The 24070-nt window shown below is 38.1% G+C and overlaps 1 protein-coding gene across 2 annotated transcripts in view; it reads right to left on the bottom strand.

The window, feature by feature from the left end:
• The window catches only part of slc16a1a (solute carrier family 16 member 1a), a 38296-nt gene that overhangs the window by 1895 nt on the left and 12331 nt on the right, over positions 1 to 24070 (bottom strand). For both annotated transcript variants that reach the window (XM_041778654.1, XM_041778655.1), the window contains 3 exons: positions 18238 to 18342; positions 6058 to 6316; positions 1634 to 1777 (listed from right to left, as the gene is read on the bottom strand). In XM_041778654.1, the coding sequence (XP_041634588.1) occupies positions 1634 to 1777; positions 6058 to 6274 (361 nt within the window). In that variant the 5' untranslated portion in view covers positions 6275 to 6316; positions 18238 to 18342. The remainder of the gene's footprint in view (positions 1 to 1633; positions 1778 to 6057; positions 6317 to 18237; positions 18343 to 24070) is intronic.

The following is a 24070-nucleotide window of genomic DNA, read 5'->3' as shown; positions in this document are numbered from 1 at the left end:
AACACAAGAGTGAAAGAGTAAAAAGTTTTTGTTTTCTATCCTAAATTAAGCTGGAAAGAAAGTATTATAAAACAGGAAATATTTCAGTACTTCTTTATTGTTGTTATATAAATATCAATTTGAATATGATGACTACCAGAATAATATCATGCCAATACTATTTGACTATTAGGGCTGATCATTTATGTCAAAAATCATTGTTATTATTACTTTGATTAATATTGAGATCCCAATTATCAAACATGATAACTTACTAATTCACCATCTATATTATATATAGATATATAATATATTTTGAAGCTAAATTTTATAAACTTATAAATGTTTTATTTCACTGAAATTTGACCTGGTGATTCAAAACACTGGCTTGTCATACAACAAACCTAAATACAGATTTATTTACACTTTACAAGGTCTTTAAGCTCTAACACTCATAACACTTGAAACTTGAGCCCTTTTTTGGATATAAGTGATGCACTATTGTGGCAAAACTACAAAAACAAATACTGAAATATTCCACATGCCAAAACCTATGGATAAAACAAGAGCAACACTTCATGCAGGAAGCCAAAATTGTAACTGACACTGACACTCAGTTAATTTCCCAGCACGTTGATATTTTTAATTCTTACACTGTGTTGTATACAGTGTTATAATGTCACACTATTGTGACTTTATGCTGATCCAAGTTAGAGTATATGACTACTATAACATATGGCACAAAGATGGCTGGTACAGATGGATTAGCTTTATTTCTCTTCAAATAATTGGACCAGATTTGGCCTATGAATTTTAACAACCAATCTTAGAAGTTATTAGTGTTACAAACTGGCAGAAATTCTAATATGCTAATAATAGTGTGTTTCCAAGTGCTCCTGCATGCATTTTGGTTTCATTCTTTACAGTCACTACTAGCACTACTGTTTTCTGCTTTATATTATAGTATTAAAATTGATTTCTTCCCTTTTTATACTCTCTTATTCCATACCTAACCCAATAGTTTATAGTCAGACATTTTTCTACATAGCGTTTCTTATAATCCCCTGGAAAATTATATAATTACAGCGAATACAGTGGACTGTTGAGAAATTGTGAAAATTAAAGGCAAATTTGAAATTATACAAAACCAGTCCATGGATCTTTATGGATGTAATTTTGTTTTTGAACAAAAAATTTGAATGGATTTAGATCGTGGGGACTATTTGTGAGTCAACAGGACTATCTTGATGGAATATAATGATCAGGAAAGTACAGGAGAGCTTCTCATGTTGAGCTGTGTCACATTTATAATTGTTTGTTTGTTGCCTGACAAATGTATAAAATAGGGCTGCTGTGGTAGATTTATTCTAGATTGGTTGACATGGTCATAATCCTGAGAATCATAGCTTTTTGGTGATATTTAATTTGTGGTATACTGATGAACAGTCAGTTTGTTAATAACTGAATAGTTTAAAAAATGTGAAAGCCCACTGGAGGGCCCTCAGATTTTTAAGAGGTTTTAAATATCTAATCATTAAATGTGTTGAGAAATTCATTTTTTGTGTGTTTTTATCTTTGACTAACACTAGATGGCACCAAAGTGCAAAGAAAATAGGTGGCTCATGACTTAACTTAAAAATATAAAATTAGGTACCTCCTACAACGCCGATACAAAAATACAGAGCTTCAACAGATTTGCAGAAGGAAGCACCAACAAGACCCAGTCCAGACAGGCATCCTCCAGCCATCATAACAGGACGACTTCCATATTTATTTACCAGGATGCTGCTGATGGGACCTACAGAATGGGAGAAAACAGATACATTATCAGCATAAACATGGTAATACCTTTACAATTCAACAATGCTAAATTTAACCACCAGAGGGCTCCAGTGTCACGGCTTTGGCTCAGCAAAGTCTAACAACTTCTGCAATCATTTCTGTCAGTGCTGCAGTGCAGTAGATGTGTTCTCAAGCCATTTATAATGCGATCTGTCAGAAAAACCATGAAGGCTGTAATGAAAGAAGCATTTATTTGGATCAGGAATTCATAAAAATTGAAAGATGGATAATTTGTTTGTTGATTCTTCTTAAAAGGGGTCTAAATGCGTTTGAAGTGATTATTAGAGGTGCTTCAGTTCAGATAAGTGGGTGGATGAAAAAGTGTGCATGTCTTTTGGGGGGGAGGATGATGAGACTGATGTAGGCTATATACAGAACATTTTCTGCAACTTTTCTGCCCAAGGTGAACTAGTTTGAAAGGAAGCTTTTCAAAATAGAACAGCACCAAGGCAGCTTATTATGTGCATGTATCTTGAATTCAACAGCTATTTAAGAAAATTATGACTTTTGAGCAAATCATAAAAATGCTCTGAGAGTTCAGGTCACAAAACACCATCTACATCCCATAAAAACCAGTCTAAATGAGTATGAGGACCCACATGGAAGACACTTCTGCCTTCCTGCCAAATCCCAGCACTATCCAGTGAGCCTAAATAGAAACTGACAGTTTTTGTTTAGAGGTTGTCCACACTCATTTGCCAGCACAGTGCAAGACAAAGGGTTTTATAAATTGTAATGCAGCCAGTCTCCACACTAACAATGAGTTCTTTCCTCCCACCATGCAGGGAGAGTTGCTTGGGATAAAAAGGTTGAAGACACACCAATGTAGAATATTATGAATGTAATGAAACCAAAATTGGAGGAGTGCAGAGGTACGCAACAGTAGGTTGTTAATGAACTTCTCCTGCTGATGTGCTCTGAATGTCTACCACAGAGGCAGACTCAGCTGTCATCCACTCACAGCACTGGCAAACATTTCCTCACTTAGTTTCAATTACCATGCATAGCTGGCTTTCATCTGTGTAAATTTACATCTATACATTTGCATGAATTAACAATGTAACATTTGATTGTTGAGTTAGCAGCTCCTAACTTCTTCTGAGAGGTGCATATTATTTAAGAACCATGAGGGAAGGTAGAAAAACCCACAGAAGGGCTTCAACCAATGGGTAAGCCTGTATAAAATACCAAACAGACTTAAGACTATTCACATGTCCCCATAGTGTAACCTTTAGCCCCCGCAGGAATGTAGTGCTTGGTTACAAGCAGAATTTTTTCCTTTATGGGATTGGGAACCTTCATTTGGCAGCAATGAGAGCTTTCTTGAATTTTAACTTGAGCTCCTCTTGACATGCTTTATGTTTTTGAGTTGATCCACCAAATTCGCATAGTTGCTATTCTTGTCTGACATAATGCAAGTGGGATGCTAAAATGCTGCTGTTGTAGTATCATAAGTTATTATTGTTTATTCCCAGGGAAAAGGTAAAACAAGCTATTTGATAATGCATTTACTACTGTAAAAAAGACAGCTATCATAAGCATTCAACCTCCTCTTGGCTTAAATTGCAATTAGCAAGGAATTTCTGCCTTTGGTATCATGCCAGCTAACAAAGGGGTTATGGTGTGTCTTAGCTTATATGGTGGTTGTTGCCAAAAAGAAGCAAATTCAATTCAGTTTAGTTCAAACAGGTATTTTTTCAAGGTTCTCACTAACATGATTCAAGGTTGTGTTGATGGGATATGAAATATGTTTACAGTTGAAAATCATGCTGAACTGCTTAATGCTTAATAAGTGTTTGTGGATATGATAGAGAAGCCACATATTTCTAACTAAATGTGATGTTAGCCTGCTATAAGAAACATAAGCTATGAATTACACTGCTTAAAAAGGTAAAGCAGAACAATGTATAATTCTTAAGCTACTTAGACATGAGCTAGCATTTACCTTAACTTCTGTTAGAAAGAAATTCTTCAGCAGAGTTATACTATCTAGAAAGTGTTGGCATGCTAATGTTAGCTGTAAACAGCTGATGGGTTTTTAGTATGTTTGCATTTGCAAATCAGTCATGTTTTGAACGCAACATAAGCTATGTATTACACTGCTGTAAAAAGTAAGTAGCAGTGTCTGCCACTGGTATGGCCAAGGTGAAACAACACCATTTACTATAACCCATTTGCTACTAAAACAAGAGCTAGCATTAGCATTTCAACCACCTCTTTGCCCAGTCTACTGTTAGCTAGGACTCACGACCACATAATACCATCTAAAACAGGTAAGGAGTACTTTAGCAAACTGCTATACTTGGTATGAAGCGTTAGCATGCTAATGTTAGCAGTTAAGCTAATGGGTAATTATAATGCCTGCAGTTGCAGATCACTAAAGTGCTGAATTATTGCTAAAAGATAAAATGAGAAAGACACATTTCTAGGACCCTAAGGTTAGTAAGTATTTAGCCCCTGAATTTGAAGGTTAGTAATGTCAGGTCTAGCCAACTCACTAGCTTCTATAAGATGATTGCTAACATTAGCAGTCAACCTCTTCTTAGCTTTAATTACTGTAGCAAGGAATTTACGCCCTTCTGTAGTACTATCTAAAATATTTTATTTATTAGCAGACATTAGCTAGGTATCATCTAATGCTAATTTTTAGCGGTTGTTTGACAAAAGTTATATTTGTTTTTTTGATTGTTGATTGGACATTGTTGATTTAGTGTTTTGAGAACGCAGAGATGTCTTCAAATAAATGCCTGAGGTCAATTTAGCCAACTTTAGGTAATGTTAGCCAGGAATTTGTTACTAAAGTTGATTGCTAAAGGTAACCTTGCTGATTCCCCGCTAACTGGTTGTGACGTATTTTCTCCTTCTGTTTTATGTAGTATCAAGTTATAAGTTAATGATCATGATGAATGAAAACAAGTGGTCATATTTCCCAGGTTAATATGACTTGTAAACCAGAAAACAATGGTTCAGCTTTATAGTGGGGTGACCAGACTTTGCCATTTTCCAGAACAGTCTCTGTTTTGAGAGACCCATCCCCCGATGGTGGCAATCCCAACTTTACCTTGAATTTTGTAAAATAAATTAAAAAACAAACTCCCACAAAGTTAAGTAGATGCTGCAGCTGTGATTGTGGTTGCACAGAGGCTGATAGCCTCTTCAAGAAATGTTTTTTGTTTTTTTTCCCTAGGCTGTATGTATTTTAATGAGTGGTTAAGAGCTAACACTGACCTCAGACATCTCCTGTAAGTAGTCTTATGTTCCTTCAAAATAAAAGTCAAGTTTTAGAAGTTAAATGATTTAAGTGGGAAGCTAAGACTGCACAAAACATTTGGATATAAGCAATAACTGGTCATAGCGTCAAGGCAGCTTATTATTAAAAATATAATAAATGACCAAATATAATGAACAATTGCACAACACAGTCTTAACTGGGCTGCAAGGCTGTGTATATAATTCTAATCCAATGGAGTGAAGTCCATTGCTACTTCTACTACTATGCAAACTATCCCTCTTTCAGAGTGCATAAATAACACACTCAGGCCAGAACAAAGCATCTGACACAAAGAAGTTATGCTCTATTTTTTTCTCTCCTCACATCAATCTGGCACACTAAAGCAACTTTCCTGAAACTTCCCTAAGATTGAAAAAAGATGCTTAAGTCATCATTTTCCCACTTTATCACACGATGGAGTAAAGAGAACTGCTGTGTTTTGATTTCAGAGCAGACGGTCTTGAGGGACAAAGAGAGCTCCTTTGAACTCTGCTTTCCTCGTGTTGAATATCACGCACATGAATAGATTCTTATCACTACCTGACCGCCTGGACCTGTATGACATCACCTGGCATTCATCACGTTTGCGCAGAAACACAACAAAACCCTGCTGTGGCCTTCAGCTCTCAAAGCACAGGGGAAAACAATACGTGAGTAAAACCTATTCATGTGCTCCTGGGACAGATAGTGTTGCACATTTGTAAACAAAACTTCAATGAGGGGGTTGTAGTATTGTTATACCTCAGTGTGAGATGTTTGATTTAAGCCAGACCATAATTCTGAGAATGTGTGGACTCTTTTGACAAACAGAGGCTGAAAGGCAACAACACAAGTTTGCATTTTAGCTTTTCACTGCAGGGATGAATCTTTTACAGTCATGCTAAGAGCCAGAAATAAACAGTATCTATAAAACCTCTACAGTGTCTTAATATCATAGATTTTGCAGGTAGAATTTGTTCACTTACCTCCACCATACATGCATGCTAGCATGATGGAAGAAATCCAGGACACCTGACTGCTGGTCACATCGAAGATTGCCTCGATCTCTTTAAAGAAGACAGTGATGGACTTAGGAAAGGCGTAGGAGAAGCCGATAGAGATGAAGGCCCCAGCCACCACCATCCACCCCCAGCCACCTTCAGGTGGTGTGTAGCCTACAGGACCACCAACAGCAGGTGCCATTTTCTCTCTCAAAATTTCAGCAAGTTATACAGAAATGAGGACCTGTTTAAGAGAAGGAGAAGGGAAGAGAACTTCATTATTTGGTTATACTTCTTGAAAATATTTGTTTCATATGAAAGCCAATGGAGCTTTGGAAATATTTTACAGTTTTAAACAGTTAACCTGATAGACTGTTTCATATATCAATGGTGTGGGATATATTTCACAACCACTAGTCAGATGTCTGTCTGATTCATTTTGGACAAATCAGAGCAGTAAAACATGATGTAGTAGAGATGCACAACTGCAGAAAACTAAACTACATAACACAAGCCTAACAGGCAGCTGTTATCTGCCAGTACACTTTTCTACACTGTCAGTGGAGCCAGTTGGCAAAATAAACTCTTTCCAAAGCCGGTATAGAGAAGAGAAAAACAACTTCTCCACTGAGAAAAGCTTTCAGTGCAGGTGTTTTCCCTTCTCTGAATAAAGATATGTTTAACAGTCCTGATAAAACTGCTAGCCTAGCAGCTGTGTCTTCACAGGCCGCCATTGCTTACAGCCTTACAGTATTTTCAGCTTAACCACGCCTGTAGCTACTAATTCTCTTACCCTGAGCAAGCACATCAGCTTGAGTTTTGCAAGTTGGATCTGCCTGATGCCTGAAATGCAATCTGGCCAGTCTATTTGCTTTGCAAAGTTAGATTTTGGCAGCCATGTGGACAGAGCAGTGCATCCTATCTTTATCCATGTAAACAAGTGATGTTCACCACTCATGCTGCCCCAGCAGTAGTGGTTACTGACATTAAAAATATAATATTATAATAATGTGATGATATCATTCCATTATCATGGAATTTATTCTAATTATAAATTAGAAAAATGATTAATGAAAGCCTTAACTGTAAGGTCAAACTTTTCCTTTTCACCTCTGCATTTGCTATTCTGTATCATTAAATGTGCACAGGTGTTTCTTTAAACTTTAACATAGTTGCAACAGTTTACTTTGGGTATAACAGAGGTTCCTCTGGCTGCTAACTTCATGGCTACATGCTTACCCTTGAACTTTAGATGCAGGTGGCTGCAATGAATCACAGCTCACTGTATTCACTGTAGTATTCACAGAATTTTACAGTGACCATGAAAGTGGGGAAAAGATGCATACCAGTTGCTTTGTATCTGAAGGTTTTCATTTATAAATCTGACACAAAACTTCTCAGAGCTGCTAAGGTCAATGCTGAGGGCCAAACACTGGCGTTCCCAAACAAACAATGATTAAAAAAAGGATTGTGAAATATCAGAAGCATAACTATTTCAACCTTTATTTTACAGTAATAGCCATGTTTTTATTACTACAACTCCTAGTAGATGTCTGACACTGCTTTTGAACTTCTTAAATACATTTTTCTTCCCACGTAGAGGCTATCGACATTCATTGCTGTTTGGCAGAATTGATCTTTGTCCATTTCCATTTGTCTCCTGCTCTCTGGCCTCTCTTCTCCTTCATGCATCTCATCTTTAGTAAATAACTAAAATCTGACATCTTACTCTATTGTGGATAGAGCAGTTTTCTTTACTTACTGTATTAAATCACCTTCTACACACTTTAAACCAGCCTATGAGGACTCCTCAGAACCTTTGCTCTGCTGATACCTCCTGTGTATTTGGAGAAGATTCAAATTTGTCTATATTTCCTTAATTGACAAAAAGGCTCAAGAGTAAGATGCTGTTTTGGGCTTTTCAATGCTTTGAATTTTTCTTCTGCATGTTTGCTCTTAAGCCTCTCTGGTTGGTTTCCCTTTAGAGGAGATAAATAAAAGTCCGTCTGCAGAGTCAAAGTACTTACTGTATAGTTTACACGGGGGAGTGTGTCCAGAGAAAGCATCGATCAGGTGAGTTCAGGTTGAATTCACGCTGCTCGATACCTCAGGGCTCTGCTCAGGAGTGGGTGATGATGTAGTGTTTTTCAGCCTAGGAGGACTTGATGTGGTTGATGAATTGGTTTAGTGCTCTGAAAAACTTATTGGATAAGCCAGTAGTGTGCAGCGAGTAGTGAATATTTAATGCGTTAAAGAAATTTTGTTATTGAGCTGGGACCTCAGCTGCTGCTCTGCAGCTGTAAATGTTCCTCCTGCTTTATTCTACTGATGCAATCTGTAGTATAATGGAAAAAGAGACGAGATTCTTTTTTTATTTATTCATACAGAGAGGCATTATGGGTTATCCAGAATGAAAGAGGAGCAGATTATATGTACAGAATTAAATTTGACCATACTTGACATATTTGATCTTTATTTGAGTATTGTCTGTCATCTGAACTGGATGTTACAATGTCATTTAGCAGAGGCTTTTATCAAAAGCATCATACAACACCAGCAAAGATCTAGACAGATGGAAACAACATTAGAAAGTGTGACAGTGTTTCAAGTCAGATCAGACAAAAGGTGCTGCCATGAAGTGCTAGAAGTGTAAAGAAGCTTTTTTTAACGCTAAGCATCACTAATCACACAACCAATGTTTCATGCTAGGTGATTCAGACAGATCAGAAGATTTTTGTAAATCTTAACCAAGTTTAGAAATTTGAGAGAGCCCACAAATGATGAAAATTAATTTCATATATAATTGTTAAGTTTTTATTGTGGGTCGTGTGCAACAAGATTAATTCACCAACAACTACAGTCTGCAATCTCAAGACTCAAATTATCAGGGGGTCAAATGCAGCCTAGGAGTTAAAAAGCTAAATGTGGCTACCAGCTACACAATGGTGTAGTGGTGCCTGCACAAGTGGGTATATTCTGAATTTATCCCCCACAATTTAAAGCAACCCATCCTGCAAATGTTATAAATGAAGACATGCAAGACAATCCTGCATAATAAGCTAACTTGAAAATTATTCAGTTAACATTTGTACACTGTCACTGAACTTCTGCTGCTTCAGGAAGCAAAACAAGAGCAGACTTAACGATTACCACTGGCTCAAAGATTATAGACTGAAACAACTTAATTTTATGCATTTTAAGTTAACAAATCCATGTTCTTTAGAAGTGGGGTAATGCATGACAAAACAATGCACAAGTGAACTCAGATTACTTTGCCATCCTAGGAGAAGATTTGAAAGTGGGAAAGTGAGAAGTGTTCTCTGGCAAGAAACATGCTAGATGCAAAAATTCAAGCTGTATGGTCCATGGAGGGGGCCCTCCCCATGTATGAATAAAAGGCTTAAGTTTTTATAATTCTAGGTGATTTAACATATTTATATGGGGTATTTATAAATATTATGTTCCATTATTACCAAGTTTGCTTTGCAAAACGCCACTACGCCAAATATAACACATTGCACCTTTAAGTCAAGTTTGTGTCAGTTGTTACATGTTGCTTTAATGATATGAAATGATGTTGATTTACCTTAACACTTGTAATGCCCCCAGTCTGAAAAACTGAAGGTCTGTGCCATCACAGAGAGACTGAATGAGACACTTTAACTGTCCAAAAACATTCATTTCTCATCTATCATTCTACATCTCAAATAGGACAGTGTGCAGGGGAAAAGTGCTTTACTGAGAAGCAAAGAAAGAGATTTCCTTTTTTTGTATTGTTGGAGGAATGAAAAATTCAGTGGTTGACATGAGATGATGAATGGCAGAACAACTTGAGTCAGATGGGGCACCGGGTAAAATAGCAAAAGTACGCAAATAATGAATAAAACAGATAATTTCACACAAAGGATTGATCGCTTGTCACTGAAATTGAGAGAAAAGTTTTGAAAAGTTCAGTGAAAACTGCAGAGTCTATTGTTTTAAAGCACGTAGGAGAATTCTACATGCAGACAAATGAGAGGAGGCATCAGCGCTAACCCCTCCTTATACTGTAAAGGTCTAAATAAAGCCATTAAAGTGGGTGGCCTGAAAGTGCCACTTGACATACACACATACCAGCAGAGAGCAGGGTGGGCTCAGCAGAGGATATCAGCAGAGGTTTGATGTCACAACTTTAAAGATAAAACTTTTTTGTCCTTTCTTTAGAGTTAATTTAACTAACATGTGTTTCTTACAGCTCTGCTGGGACCCCAGGCTTGGTATGTGAAGTTATGTAAACCTTTTGTTGGATGTGACCCACATTAGCAGGGGGTCAACTTAAGCAAGGCACGCCCTCCTTATAGAAATACCCTCTATATGGTGCATACAGGGACCCCACCTCTACATGTTTTCTCTATAGGGCGGCTCCTGGGAAATAATCCTGTGTTCTACTTTGTGTCATTCCAGCTTGGATTTTGATTTGTTGTGAGACATAGACACAATTAACGTGTCTAGAATCAGATTCTGTTTTTTTTATTATTATTATTATTTTTTTTTCAGATAATTTTATTCTTTCTGCGGCTTTGTTTTGGGCCTTCAGCTTACAATTTTAGGTTTTTGATTAATCAAAAAATATAGCTTTTCAAAGCAATATTCTGGTAATGAAGACAAACTTTGGTAGTAGTTTATCAGTTAGATCTGAGGTTTGTCATGCTATCTTACAACTCCCTACTGCAGCCTGACCTTGAATCATGAATATTAAACTGTACCACAACAACCAATGAAGGAGCACAGATGGATGTTGTCACCAATCATGCATGTTATGTAGTTCTGTGGCTCACAAATATAAACACAACTGTACCTTAATCCTAACCACGATTTCACCCATATTTTTTTCTTGTTTCAAGACTTTTGCTGCAGCTTTAATGCATGCCTGAACAGCCAGCTGAGGATTTTGTTTTTTTATTTTTCTTCAGCGGTCACATTTGATGACAAGTTTCTGTGAGATCTCGTCCAGGGAATCGTCACGGTGAAACTTTACTACAGACAGCAGGTGTGTGCTCTCAAGGTCTGGCTGATTTGTCTAGTGTTTGCACCGAGAGTGATGAAAGAATTATTGGAAACGGTTCTTCTGTCTGAGGTCTCATTTGTTTCCAAAAATTTCATTGGTAATTTTTTTTATATCACCACTGTTTTCACTTTTCAGTCCAGTCGCTCTACTTCAGGTCTCCCTTGAAAAAGAGATCTCAGTGGGACTAACCTGGCAAAATAAAGGTTAAATAAAAAAATCTAAATGATTCATGAAGGTCAGGTGGTATTTCAAATACAAAAGCCTGGAGCAGAGACGGGCATTTTAGGCCATTATTCAATAAGCTCTTTAAAGTGTAAGTGAACCCCCAGCTTAAAGCTAAATCCATCCACTTTAGGAATTCAAAAAAGTAAAGAAAATGGGTGGCTTGATACTGAGAGGAGGGAGGGGAAAAGGATGGGGTTTTCCAGATAAGGCGGGATTGACAGTGACGTCCTCTTGCCAGGCAGTGACACAGAGTCCTGCAGCACTGCTGCCTCAGAGCGATCTTTTGAGGTGGAGGATTTTCCCCCTCCAGAGTCCCCTAAAGCAGGCTGTAGTGTGGTGGAGGACCGTGGTGGCCCTGAGCACTACCTGTTTGGGCCATTTGCTCCAGCAAAGGTGTTACTAAAGCCAGAGCCGAAGCAGTGCAGGTGAGGATGGGAGTGGTCTCTGAATGGTAAAGTTGGTTAGAGGCGGTAACGACCTACCTTTTATATAAAGTTTGTGATTTATGTCATGTATGTCAAATGTCAGAAATAACACCAGCATTGATGTGTTTTACCATGGTTCGGTCAAGATACTTCAGTGTAAAGCTAAAAAAAAAAAGTTAAAATGTTCACTACCTCTTTAGGAGGCTGTATGCACTTGCTCAGGTTGTCTGCTATACATATTTCTAGGTAAGAGCAAGGTTTGGGTCTCTCTTCTTTCTCACGTAAACAGACTGTAGGTACACCCAATGCAAATTCATTGCAAGCAAGTCAGTGGCAAGAAGTTTTAACATCTTTCAGACTTTCTCTCACCTCAGGGGTCAGCATAGCACATGATAAAAGTGTGTTCAAGCAGCAAAAATGACCTAAACAGACATCTAATTAGCCAGAAGAGGAAGCTTTAGCTAAATGTTTTTTTTTTTTCCAAATCAACACTAAAATTAACAATTAGTAAAAATCAAATGCAGATATTTCATGAAAAATTGTTTTCTGGACATGTGCCCATGTCTGGAGGCTTCGACAAAAAAACAACAGCTTATCTGAAAAGATATCTCAAGAGTTTTATTTTATTGAATAGCATTTCTTTAATGCTGAGGTCATGTTTCAGGAAATCCAAGTAAAATAATACAAAAGATTAAGAAACAGATTTAATCCTTTACATATCTTCTTATGGCCAAAAACTGTGCTTTCTTGAATTGTAGCAATGCTGTACTAATAAAATGTAAGACTGAGCACAGCAAACTCAATCCATATAACCATTATCTAGAGGAAAAACGAAAGGAAAAACGTTCATCAAAAATGATGCTTCAGTTAAAGAAATGAATAAATTTGGTTAGTTTTTTAACACCAAAATGGTTCAGCCACATTAACGGTGCATGGTTGTACTTCCTTGATTTAAGACTGAAGACATCTTGACATTAAAGCCCCTATATATATAAAAAAAATCATCTAACTTTAACACTGTAACTTTATGGTGGATAGGTGTTCCAATATGAAAAGGCATTCCTATTATTTTTTTGACCTGTATGCTTGTATTGTTCCCTAGATCACACAGGGAGCAGGGGCCTCGTCTGAAAATCAATAAACATTGCTTTGGCGTTGCCACATTCCTCCAAATACATGAGGCCGGGACCAGAGAAATGTTTATTGATTTTCAGAGGAGGCCCCTGCTCCCTATATGTGATCAAGGGTGAGACGGTGGCAGCAGAGCAGCAGTTTAAGTAGTTTGACACTTTATAGACAAGAAGCTAAAAGGCAGAGAGGAGGATTTTTCTTAAAAACAATGCAAAGACTATAAGAGAATAATCCTTTTCAGTGATCACTTCCGACCCACAAACCATCCATGGCACTGTCTGTTTTTGCCTGCCTGTGTTTAATTTTCTTGTTGCTGTGTAAATGTTGTTCAGAAGTATTTTGTAGCTGCTACTGAAAAGAATAAATGTCTGTGTGTCAATATGACCCAGGTCAGGTCTGAGCTGCACACGCAGAAGTGAAACTAAATTCAGCAGGGAGGGATGAAGCGTGGCTTCAGCTGGATTCACAGAAAATCCAGCATCTTCCTGCAGGGTGGTGTGGAGGTGTGGGTGTATTTACTTGTGCTTTAAACATGAAGGCTGTGAAATAGTCAGAAAATATCAGTCTGTTCTTTGATGTCTTTGTTCTTGCCAACCTCGCTTTCTCTCTATTAATTTTCTGCTCACTTGACCACGTCTGCGAGATCTCTTGGTTGTTAAGTGTGGAGGAGGGGCCAACTTTAAAAGTTGTGTTAATTTTGGTGCCAACTCACTAAACTCTATGCAAAAGGCATGCCCACACTTTCTTTTATAGTGGGATTTTTGAAGTTTTAATGTGACTATGGTCCTGATAAAATCATTCTATGATTGTTAAATTAAATCTGGAGACACTCCAATAACAGTAACTGAACCTCTGATACTTCTGTTTAGTCTGTCCCAATGAAGAAATGAGCTTTAGAGATAAAACCACCATTTTACTAGGGCTTGCAGTGTGGGTATAGCTGAGCATGCCAACCAATGCACAATTAATTATTTAAGAAAATCAGCTTAAAAAAACAATGGCTTATCTATCATGAGACAATAATGATGCTATTGAAAATTATCACCTGTTTATTGTGTAATGCAAGCATCTGCTAGTAATGCTAACACTGAGCTGGGATACACAGGACACAGACCAGGTTGACTTTTTACCAGCTTTTCTCCCACATTAGGTCATCATCCTGCATCTAAATAAAGACATGGGATACTGTGATAGTAAAGTCACAGTAATGATGTGATAGTAAAAACAGACAATACCGACAGCTACAAAGCCTCGCAGAAGCTGCTTTTTTTTTTTTTTTTTTTTTTTTTTTTAAACTGGGAAACCACCAAACAGTCTGTGTCTTATATACCAGGGCAGTTATAATCTATATTCTGCTTTAGTTGTTTGGATGAACAAAAGTAAGATTACATGTTGCATTAAAATAATGAGTTCACTGTATTTAGGACACATTAAGAGGAATTTCTATAGCTAAAAGCATTCCAGTGACACGTCATGCTCTCCAGAGTGACCATGCCCCCATTTGAGTACAAATCAAGCCCCCATACTAAATGATGATAGATTAGAAAACAATAGAGTGGTGCAGTCATGATGTAATTTTGTAGGCAATACCTGGAAGTTAGTATTGCATGGTTTTCCCGGCAGCAAGCCTATGGGATTTTTCATTGTTTTTTTGGATCATTGCTGAAAATAAGATCTGTGTCCAATAAAAGTTTATGCAATTTACATTTTTTTTCATAAAGATAATCTTCATAAATTGATAATAAAAGAATTATATCTGGTTTGTAAATGTGACTGATGAAAGTAAAAAGCTAATGTCATGCTACATTGAACTACCACAACCGCCTTTGTTAAGACGTGAAAAGATACACAACTCTATGGTGGGGAACGTTGCAGATGTATTTTATGTTGTAGGATAAAACGTTAAACTCTTGTGAGCTTGTGTTCACCACAGACCTTATTTCAGGGATTTAATGGAAAACTCAGTCAAAATTCCATAGACTTTCAGACGAGGGAACCGGAAGTGCTAAAATGCTAACTCACTTCTGCGGTTTAGGACTCATTCCTGCACCACTCTATTGTGTTGCATTTGCTAACCATAATTCATCACATTTTCATCCTGACATGAGAAAGAAATGTAAAGCAGAGTTCTTTGTATCTGGGCTGAAACTAGAGCAAAGTGGTCAAATGTGGGAACTGTGTTGTATTTCTGCTGACTTTAAGCCAGCAATCACTCTATAACTTAAGGAGCAGACGTCGGCCTATCAACAGTTTCTTCCCACAAACACTCACACAGTGGTTCCCCTGCTGGACCCTCTTTGGCAGCTAACATTTTTTAGCCACAACGAAAAACTTTAAAGCGGTAGGATGTGTTTCTAGGAAGGAATAGACTCTCTCTTCAGTCCCCATCATCACAAAGGTGAAGCCAAGGGCGAGATATGACTCGGCATATTTTCTTGTCCTTGTTAAATTGGTTTCAATTTCTGGTGTAGAATCACTGTCCGCCCTTCATTTTCCTGAAAACTGGCTCTGAAATTTGCTGTGCTTTGCTAACAATGCAAAAAGGCACACATTGTTTAAATTTTGTCCCCCTTAGGGGCCATGGGCCCTACTTTGGGAATCATTAATTTGAAAATCCAACTCATTTAAGAAAGTTAAAATGTGCACATATGGTATGTGATGTCACTTTATGACATCTCAGGTAACAAGATGGGCTCGCTTGTCCAATTTGATAGGGGATTAAAAGCACACTCTCAGACACCTATAGCTAATTATCAGGACCGTCAAACCATTGAAAGCATTAATCACAAAATTTCTGTAGTTAAATGCAATTAATCTCCTCTTCATGTTGCATTCCACTACTCTACTATTTTGCATTTTGAACTGTTTGTGTTTCATTTTGGATTTTTGTACTGTCTTAGTTGACTTCCTGTTTGGACACAGATCTACTTTAATTATGAAAGACAATAAGGAACTTTGGATATAGTGGAGGTTATGACATGAACTTATAAGTGGAAAAAGGAACTTGTCATGGACTGACAGGCAACTAGTAAACGGTAACAGTAAAACAGTGAATTTTTGATGAGACAAGCTGCAGAGGACTTTTGACTGAGCTGTCTGAGTTTCTTAAACTGAAATGAGACATTAAGGAGCAGTGGTGGATTTATTTTACATCTTTGTGGCTGCAGGGAGATGTTGCAGTGGCTTAAAAAAAAGTGTGCTAGAAGGGACATAAAGCATGCAATTAATTGCTATTAAAATAATGAATGCAACAATTATGGACCTTAATCAATTGCAGTTAATGCATTAATGTTGACAGCCCTGTTTATCTGTACTGTTATGATGCTAAACCCTGCTCAGAAGAGTCATCTTTGTTATATTTAACTCACTGGAAACTAGATTTTGGCTCCAAATAACCTTTAAACTGTACAGTTTTTGTATTTTTTAAGATTTTAAAGGGCTAATGACCTTATCGTTCCCATTTACAGCCATTCATTTAAATGAAATGCATTCACTGAGAGAGGGGCGTGGCTGTAATGTGGCTAAGAATGGGGTTGATTGCTCTGATTATTCTATTCATGTTAAAAAATTTCATAGTCACACTAACTTATACTTGCAATCATTTAGTTTACTTGCATTTAAATTGAGTTGGTTTGTCATCAAAGTATTTCCTTTTAACTCAGAATTTAACTGGGATTCAGGATGCTGTGAGGAGATAGAAGTAGCCATTGCTTTATAGCCATTTGGTTTGTTGTCCTCTTAATCTTATCTTAAATTTATATTTGTGCCCTTTTAACTATCAGGAACATCATTTTGACTCATGTTCTCAATTTAGACTAAATTGTTTAAGTTAGTTGGAAACAAATCACTGATGTCAGGCCAAAACCTTGTAGCTTTTTTTCTTTTCTTCTCTTTTTTACATAAATTAGTGCTATTGGTCACCCTGTGCCTCTGTCAGTGGGGTTTAGCAAATTTTAAAGCAATAAAATGTGCTAAAAAAAAAGAAGCTGACTGTGACACTTCAGTGATACATTATTTAAAAAATACAGCATCTTTTTGTTTCACTGAAAAGTGGTAATTTTTTTACATAAGGTAAGCAATTCTTCAGTTTATATAACATAATCATTCAATAACTGAAATTTGCATTTCCAGTAAGACGAGTGGTTCTCAACAGGTCCAGCCTCAGGACCCCCCAGTCTTGCGACCCAAGTTTCAATAAAATTTTCAGTGCATGTGTAGGTAAGTAAATATGTTGCAGTTTGGAGCATGATTGGAGCAAAACATCTGATATAAAAAAGAAAAACCACAAAACGGGACGATTTTTTTTTACCCTCTTTCCTCATCTTAATGTGTCTTTTTTTTCTTTTTTACTAATTTTCCAGAGAACATGTGAAATTACTTCATTGTCATGGGAAAAAATAGCCATTTATTGCAAGAGGAGTAGATAAATTAGTTGAAATATTGATCAAACATTTAAATTTACCAAATTTCACAGTAAAACAGTTAAAATAAAAATGCATGTCCAATAAAGACTTCAGGACTTTGCCACCATTTTTTAAGACACCTAGTCACAACCCACTGAAAACTACTCCGTGACTGACTTTTGGCTCCCGACCCACCAGTTGAGAACCACTGTGTTAGACTGTATCACCATGCATCCATAGCACATTTTGTGCCTGGTGGGTGTGCCACCTGTGTCTACAGTCATGTCTCTTGGTGTTTTTTATTCCTTTTAGAAACTAGAAAGAATTATCTTGCTGGGCTCGGCTACGTGACCTTCAGCACCTGCATGAAGTGAGGGTTGTCTCAAAGGCGCACACTCTTATTTTGGTCCCTCAACATCCTTCACATGTCGAGTTCCAGATGCTTCAATCAGTGTGCAGGTTTATTTTCCCCAAAGGTAGCACTAATAGAACCAGATTGTCCTTTGTTCCATCTGCTATTGCTTTTTTAAACAAATTATAACCCCGGGTGTCCTCACGTCTTCTTCTTTTCTATCTTTTAACACTTGAGGTGACAGTGTGGCAGAAATGAATCTTAGGCTGTGTTTGAATATGGTGTATTGCTTGTATTTGTGTTTGACAACTGTCTGTTAAACAAATTGCCCCTGGGCGACATTAAAGTTTAACTCTCCTCATTTGATCGGGTGAATTTGTCTGATTAATTATAGATGAGAATCACACCAAATATTTGTTCAGGGAAATTGCACCCTCATGTAATAAGTATTGTTTTAACACTGACAAAGCAATCCATCTTTAATGCATAACCAGCTGGAAATAGACTACTTATGCACGTCTTTATTTTTAAAGTGATGTCTGGCAAATGTTGAGTGTGCACGGCGTGTTTCAAGTGTCTTACCTTGTCAGGGACTCTTCAGTGGGGCCAGATGAGCTCTGCAGATAAACAGCAGTCTCTGAGGCGCGTTAACACGCTGCAGACTTCATTGAATGGGACTTGGAGTCTCTGAATATGTATGAAATAAAAAGAGAAGTCACTGCATATGTTTCAGACACACTCCTGGAGATATCTGTGACTCTGTATCCAATGTGACAGTCCAAAAGTTGCCGGCGGCGCCTCGGCCTCAGACTTCATCTGCGTCCAAGCTGAAAAGTTAAGTTCATTCAAAGCCAGGATCAAACAGCTGGACGATGTGGACACTGTGGTGCTAAACTCAGAGGTCAGTCAACTTCTTATTGGCTGTGGGAGGCTTAGTGCCGTGCCCCTACAATGCTTTCTCCACCCCTCTGTCATGTGCCGGGCTCACACACAAGGTTAAAGTAATTCACTGCCAGGGGGGCCTATAGTATGTGTGACTCAAAGGATATCAAAAAATGTCTGCACTGTCAGAGATAAGATGCTTTCTAAGACTCTGATATCCTGCATTAGCTGATTTATAAACCCTTTTGGACGCTGCAGCTATAAGAGATCCATTTGACTTAAACAACAGACATTGTTTACCTAAAGCACCTGAAAGAAAGATTTCTGAACTCTTCAGGGGTCATACATGGTTGAGCCTTTCTCCTAAACTCCCTGAGGAACTATTAATGAGTCTGTATAAGGGCTTGGGAAAGGAAAGGCCCGAGTACAGGAGGTTATTCAAACAGCATGTTCTTACAAAGTCACTTCAAATTCTTGACACCCTTGAATCATTATTTCTCTTTGTTATGTTGTTTCATGCTGTTCCCCTCATTTTTCCACTCCAATAAGGATTTTTATTACTTTTCAAACAGAGAATACATTTCAGTTCCACCTACAATACCCTGTGTTCTTCTAAGCTGATAATTCACAATCACTGAGTAGAGAATAGACATTAGACATATAGGACAAAATGTTAAAAATCCTGTTTTATCTGTAATTTTTTATGAAAATTGTTTTAGTGACTCTAAACAACACAGTGTTGGTTGATCTCTTACTTTATCCTTCTTATCTTTTACAACATACAAGTGTTGTCACTCTCAGGATGGTAATGTCAGTCCTTTCTATGGTGCACGAATTAAACCAGACCTCTGAACATATACGGTGATGCCAATAAAAAATTATTGAATTTGACTGATTTTATAAATCAAACATGGTCAATATAATTTGGCTTTTTTCGAAAAAAGAAAAATTACAAAAAATCCTCTTTGGTATCAAAGTGAAAACATGTTTGACAATTAAACAAAAATATAGAATGTAAAATAAGTGTCTGCATAAAGTCAGTATTTCGCAGATGCACCTTTGCCTGCAGTCACAGCACTGAGTCTGTGTGGATAAGTCTCAATCAGGGTGCACACTGGACACTGCAATTTTACTCCATTCTTCTTTGCAAAACTGCTCAAGCTCTGTCAGATTGCACAGGGATCAGGTGTGAACAGCCCTTTTCAAGTCCAGCCACAAATTCTCCGTTGGATTGAGGTCTGGGCTTTGACTCGGCCACTCCAGAACATTCACCTTGTTGTCTTTAAACCATTTCTCTGTAGTTTTCGCTGTATGCTTCAGGTCATTGTCTTGTTTGAAAATAAATTTTCTCTCAGCTGTAGTTCTCTTGCAGACTGAATAAGGCCCCGTTCACACAGAAATGAAAACGCTAAACTGCCGTTTTGTTTTGGAAAAGTTTTCTGTAAAGACGGGATCGTTTCAAGAAATATCCGCGTAAACACGGAACCACTGAAATGACTGAAAACACTGTAGTACATATGCCAAGCCTATATGTGGTGCTGTAACGCTGCCACGGAAATGCACCAGAGTAGAAGAATATCACAGAAAACTAACACAAACTTTCGTTTAGTTGCCCTTCTGGTTGTTCTCTGCGTTGGATTTAAGAACGTATGGTGTATGCGTTTCGCGGTGGTGGTAAAGGAGCATTAGATTTTTCTGTAAAAGCCACAAGAAGCTCTGTAGCATCTGCAGCACCAACGCAACCGTGTAGTCCGCTATTATTGTTTTGGCCTAACCCGTGCAGGCGCCTTATGGGCGCTACGCTGTGTGTGACGTAAACGTTTCAAGAAAGATGCGGATAACAATCCACACGGAGACGAAACGGTATTCGTTTATGGATTTATGCACTCTGGGACCCGGTTTCAAAAAGTATCGTTTACAGTCACCTGAAACGCCATTTCCGTGTGGATGAAACGCCGATCTGACAAAAAACTTTTGCGTATACACCTGAATTCGTTTCCATGTGAACGGGGCCTAAGACTGTCTGCCAGGATTTTACTTTATTTTACCCTCTACCTTTACAACCTCTCAGGCTGCCGTGAAGCATCCCCACAGCATGATGCTGCCACTGTCATGCTTTACAGTGCAGATGGTGTGTTTGTGGTGATGTGCAGTTTTGGTGTCCATCAAACATAGCCTCTTGTCTGGTGGTCAAAAAGCACAGTTTTGGGCTCATCAGACCAAAGAACTGTCTTCCACTTGATCATGGAGTCTCCAACATGCCTCTAGTTGATATTTAATCTGAGTTTTCTTTGACAGTGGCTTTCTCTTTGCCACTCTCTCCTAATGCTTTAACCCGTGAAGAACCTGAACAACAGTTGTTAATATACAGAGTCTCTCCCATCTCAACTGCTGAAGCTTGTAACTCCTTCAGAGTAGCTATAAACACTTCACTCCTCAAACAACTTGATCTAGCTAATAACAGAAAGGTTCACTCACTCCTCTTGTCATGGAGATCTTTTGGGTGTTCCCTGCTGAGAGGGACAGGGAGTCTCTACCCCTCTGGTTCCCACATGTCATGCTAACATCAACGGGCATCAACCCCAACTTTCTTTAGTAGCAACATCGGCAGCTCAAGCCAGCAGATCATCCGTCTTAGACCACAACCAACTCCACCAACTTGTCTCAAATCTTCAGCTTTCTCTGACTCCAACCAGCTCATCTCTGCAGCCATCTGCACAGTTTTTCCCAAGTCCATCCCTTAATCTCTCAACCCTTACCCTCATCCCTTCATCTATCCATTTCTCGACCCTTATTATCTCAATATTGAGCTCTTTAAACCCATTTCTGTCTGGCCTGGTCTTTTTTACTGAACCCAGATAGAAAGGGGAAAAACTCTTGAGTCATATAGTCCACAGCAGAAGAGATTCTTGTGTCAGTTTGAAGCAGACGCTCCTGGTTAAGGAAAGTCAGTGACGCTTGTGTTAGTGTTGGTCTTTTTCCTCTCGTTTCTCTGCTAATGCTGTGAAGACAGGGGCCACATTTGTCAACAGTTCTGTCAGTCGTGGCATTAAATAAATTCTTTAAGCCCATGATAATTAACTTAAAGTTAAACTTCTCAGAGGAAATGAACTGTTACAAAGTATACGCAAGTCTTAATTCTTTTAAGAACTTTTCAAGACCATCTTGACAAATCTTAAGACCTCATCACATCCTCAGTTTCTTTCTACATTACTGACACAGTTTTGTTTATTTTCTATTCCGATTGTGAGATAAAAATGTGAAACTTAGAAAAGAAAATTCTGGAAGTATTAGTATGTAAAAAAAGCTTTGTGGAGCATTTTGAGACAGAACTATGAGGGAAAAAAAGACCTGGGTGTGATACCAAAAATTAGGTGACGGTAAAAGGTCAGACTTTTTTTTTTTGGCAAAATGACCTAAAAGTCTTAAATGACCTTAAAGCTGTAAGTGTAACTAAAACTCAGCATGAAAAAACAACTGACTCAGAAACACCTAAAACCTATTTTGATCAATATAAAAATTGAAAACAGCTGCAAATGTAATACCTTTTCATTTTGCATTTAAGACTTTTTTATACTTTTAATTTTCACTCAAACAATTGATCGACTTTTAATACATTTTAAGACCCTGCATCCACCCTGAGTTAGACATAAGTCAGCGCTTTAAGAGTTACCCATGGTGACAGAAACATTGTTTGAAAAAGTTTTCTTTGGTGTGCACTTTGGTTTTAATGTTCCATCTGCTACCACGGTGGAGACGGGTCTGTTTTGACCCATGCTGCAGTGAGTCCTGAAGGGGAGTCCCAAATGTTTTGGCTTCCCTTTTAGGAAGTCTCTTTGTTTACCACTTTTTTATACAGTCCATGTTCTGTGTAAAAAACATCAAAAACTAGCGCATGCCAAAAAATCTTGAACGGATGTTTTCAGTCCCAAGAGGAAGATTGTTAGCAACAGTGGTGATATTCTGATTTTCTCTCACTCGTCTAGCTGGCTCTTACTTGTCCTTCTGTGCTTTCTGATTTCCTTTCTGTCTGCTATATCTTATGTTAAATCAAGGTCACTAGAAGGTCAGTTCTACTTTTGATGGTGCTCTTTCATCTCCTGAAGCACAACCAGTTTAAAGCTTTAATTTTTTTAGAGAGAGACATCTCATCATTCTTGGCCAACTTGTATTCCAGTAAGTATATATTATTTGATTTTTATCACAGATATATTGACCTCAGCATGAATGTTTTTGACCTCACATCTGAAGACACTTTAACTCACAAAGACTGGGGATCTTGTTGAATCACTTACTGCAAACTAAAATTAGATTCTTTTGAGATTATTTTCCACCAATTTTCAACCACAATCTTTTTTATCAGAAATCAGCAAAGAAGAAGAAATGTTGGGAATAAGAGGCCACAATCATATAAATCCTTGGAATCGGTTGAATGTTTAAGCTGTGTTCATTGTGAAAATTCAATCAATTACAAAGGATTCAGCTACTTCATGTATAAAGCTCAAACAAACTATGCATTGAATGATTTATCCACAATAAGGACATTTCTTAGCTAAACCTTTTTTAAGTCAACAAAAGGGGAATAAAGTAGCTGGCTGTAATTAAGTCATTAGTCAGCTGTTTTGCAGATGGCTGGCACATATAAAAAGCCCTGCTTTCTCAAATCTGTCCAAAACCAGTTTATAATCAACATAGAAAAAAAGGGTTCTTCATAATATTGATTTACTATCAACATTATCCTTACTTCTATCATGACTAGAACATTTAAATTGAATATAAGAGCAGCTTTACATTAATTGTTGGAATTATCTAGAGGCATCTGGTTGCAGCCCTCGGGCAAACCTCTTCGCTGGGGCAAAACCTCTACACTAGGGCGTGACATATATTACCCGCGATGAAATTTCAGCTCATCCACTTGCCGACAGGCTGACCCTAAACCTAACCAGTCAGATTTAAAAGCCTAAACCGAACCAGTCGGGGTTTAATAGTGTAGACCCATTGGCGATTGCTACTGCACGGTCCAGCATAGACCCGTACGCTGGGGCTTTGCCCCAGCGTAGGGGTCGGGGTGTGTTGCTACACGCCCAAATATATGCTAATGTGTCATAAGCACAGCATTGTAGTCATGCTAACAACAGCTAACACGCTGCACACCCAAGCGTAGGCTTGGGCAATGACGTCATGCCCCAGCAAAGAGGTTTCGCCCCAGCGTAGAGGTTTGCTCGAGGGCTGCAGCCAGACCCTCTTGGAATTATCAGGAATAGTCCCATCCATTTCTCCATCCTAGCTGCTATTGCATTGTTCTGTTTTCCATCAGTCTTGGTTGTTATTATCAATTCTTTACATATTGCTACCTTCATTACTTACGTTATAGCCATATCCTACAAATTGGAAAATAAGTTTATGGCCACAACAGCCATAGATTTGTCTTCCATTTGTTGTTTCTTTTGTCACTCTTTCTACCCCCTCTTCTCGCCGCCTGCTTCTCCTCCCTACCCCCAAACCAGGCCAATCTTTAGGCATGAAAACATCA

Source organism: Cheilinus undulatus, linkage group 3 (genome assembly GCF_018320785.1).
Source record: "Cheilinus undulatus linkage group 3, ASM1832078v1, whole genome shotgun sequence".
NCBI lineage: Eukaryota > Metazoa > Chordata > Actinopteri > Labriformes > Labridae > Cheilinus > Cheilinus undulatus.
The sequence above is the reverse complement of the archived record's forward strand: the minus strand, read 5'-3'. Positions and strand labels throughout refer to the sequence as shown.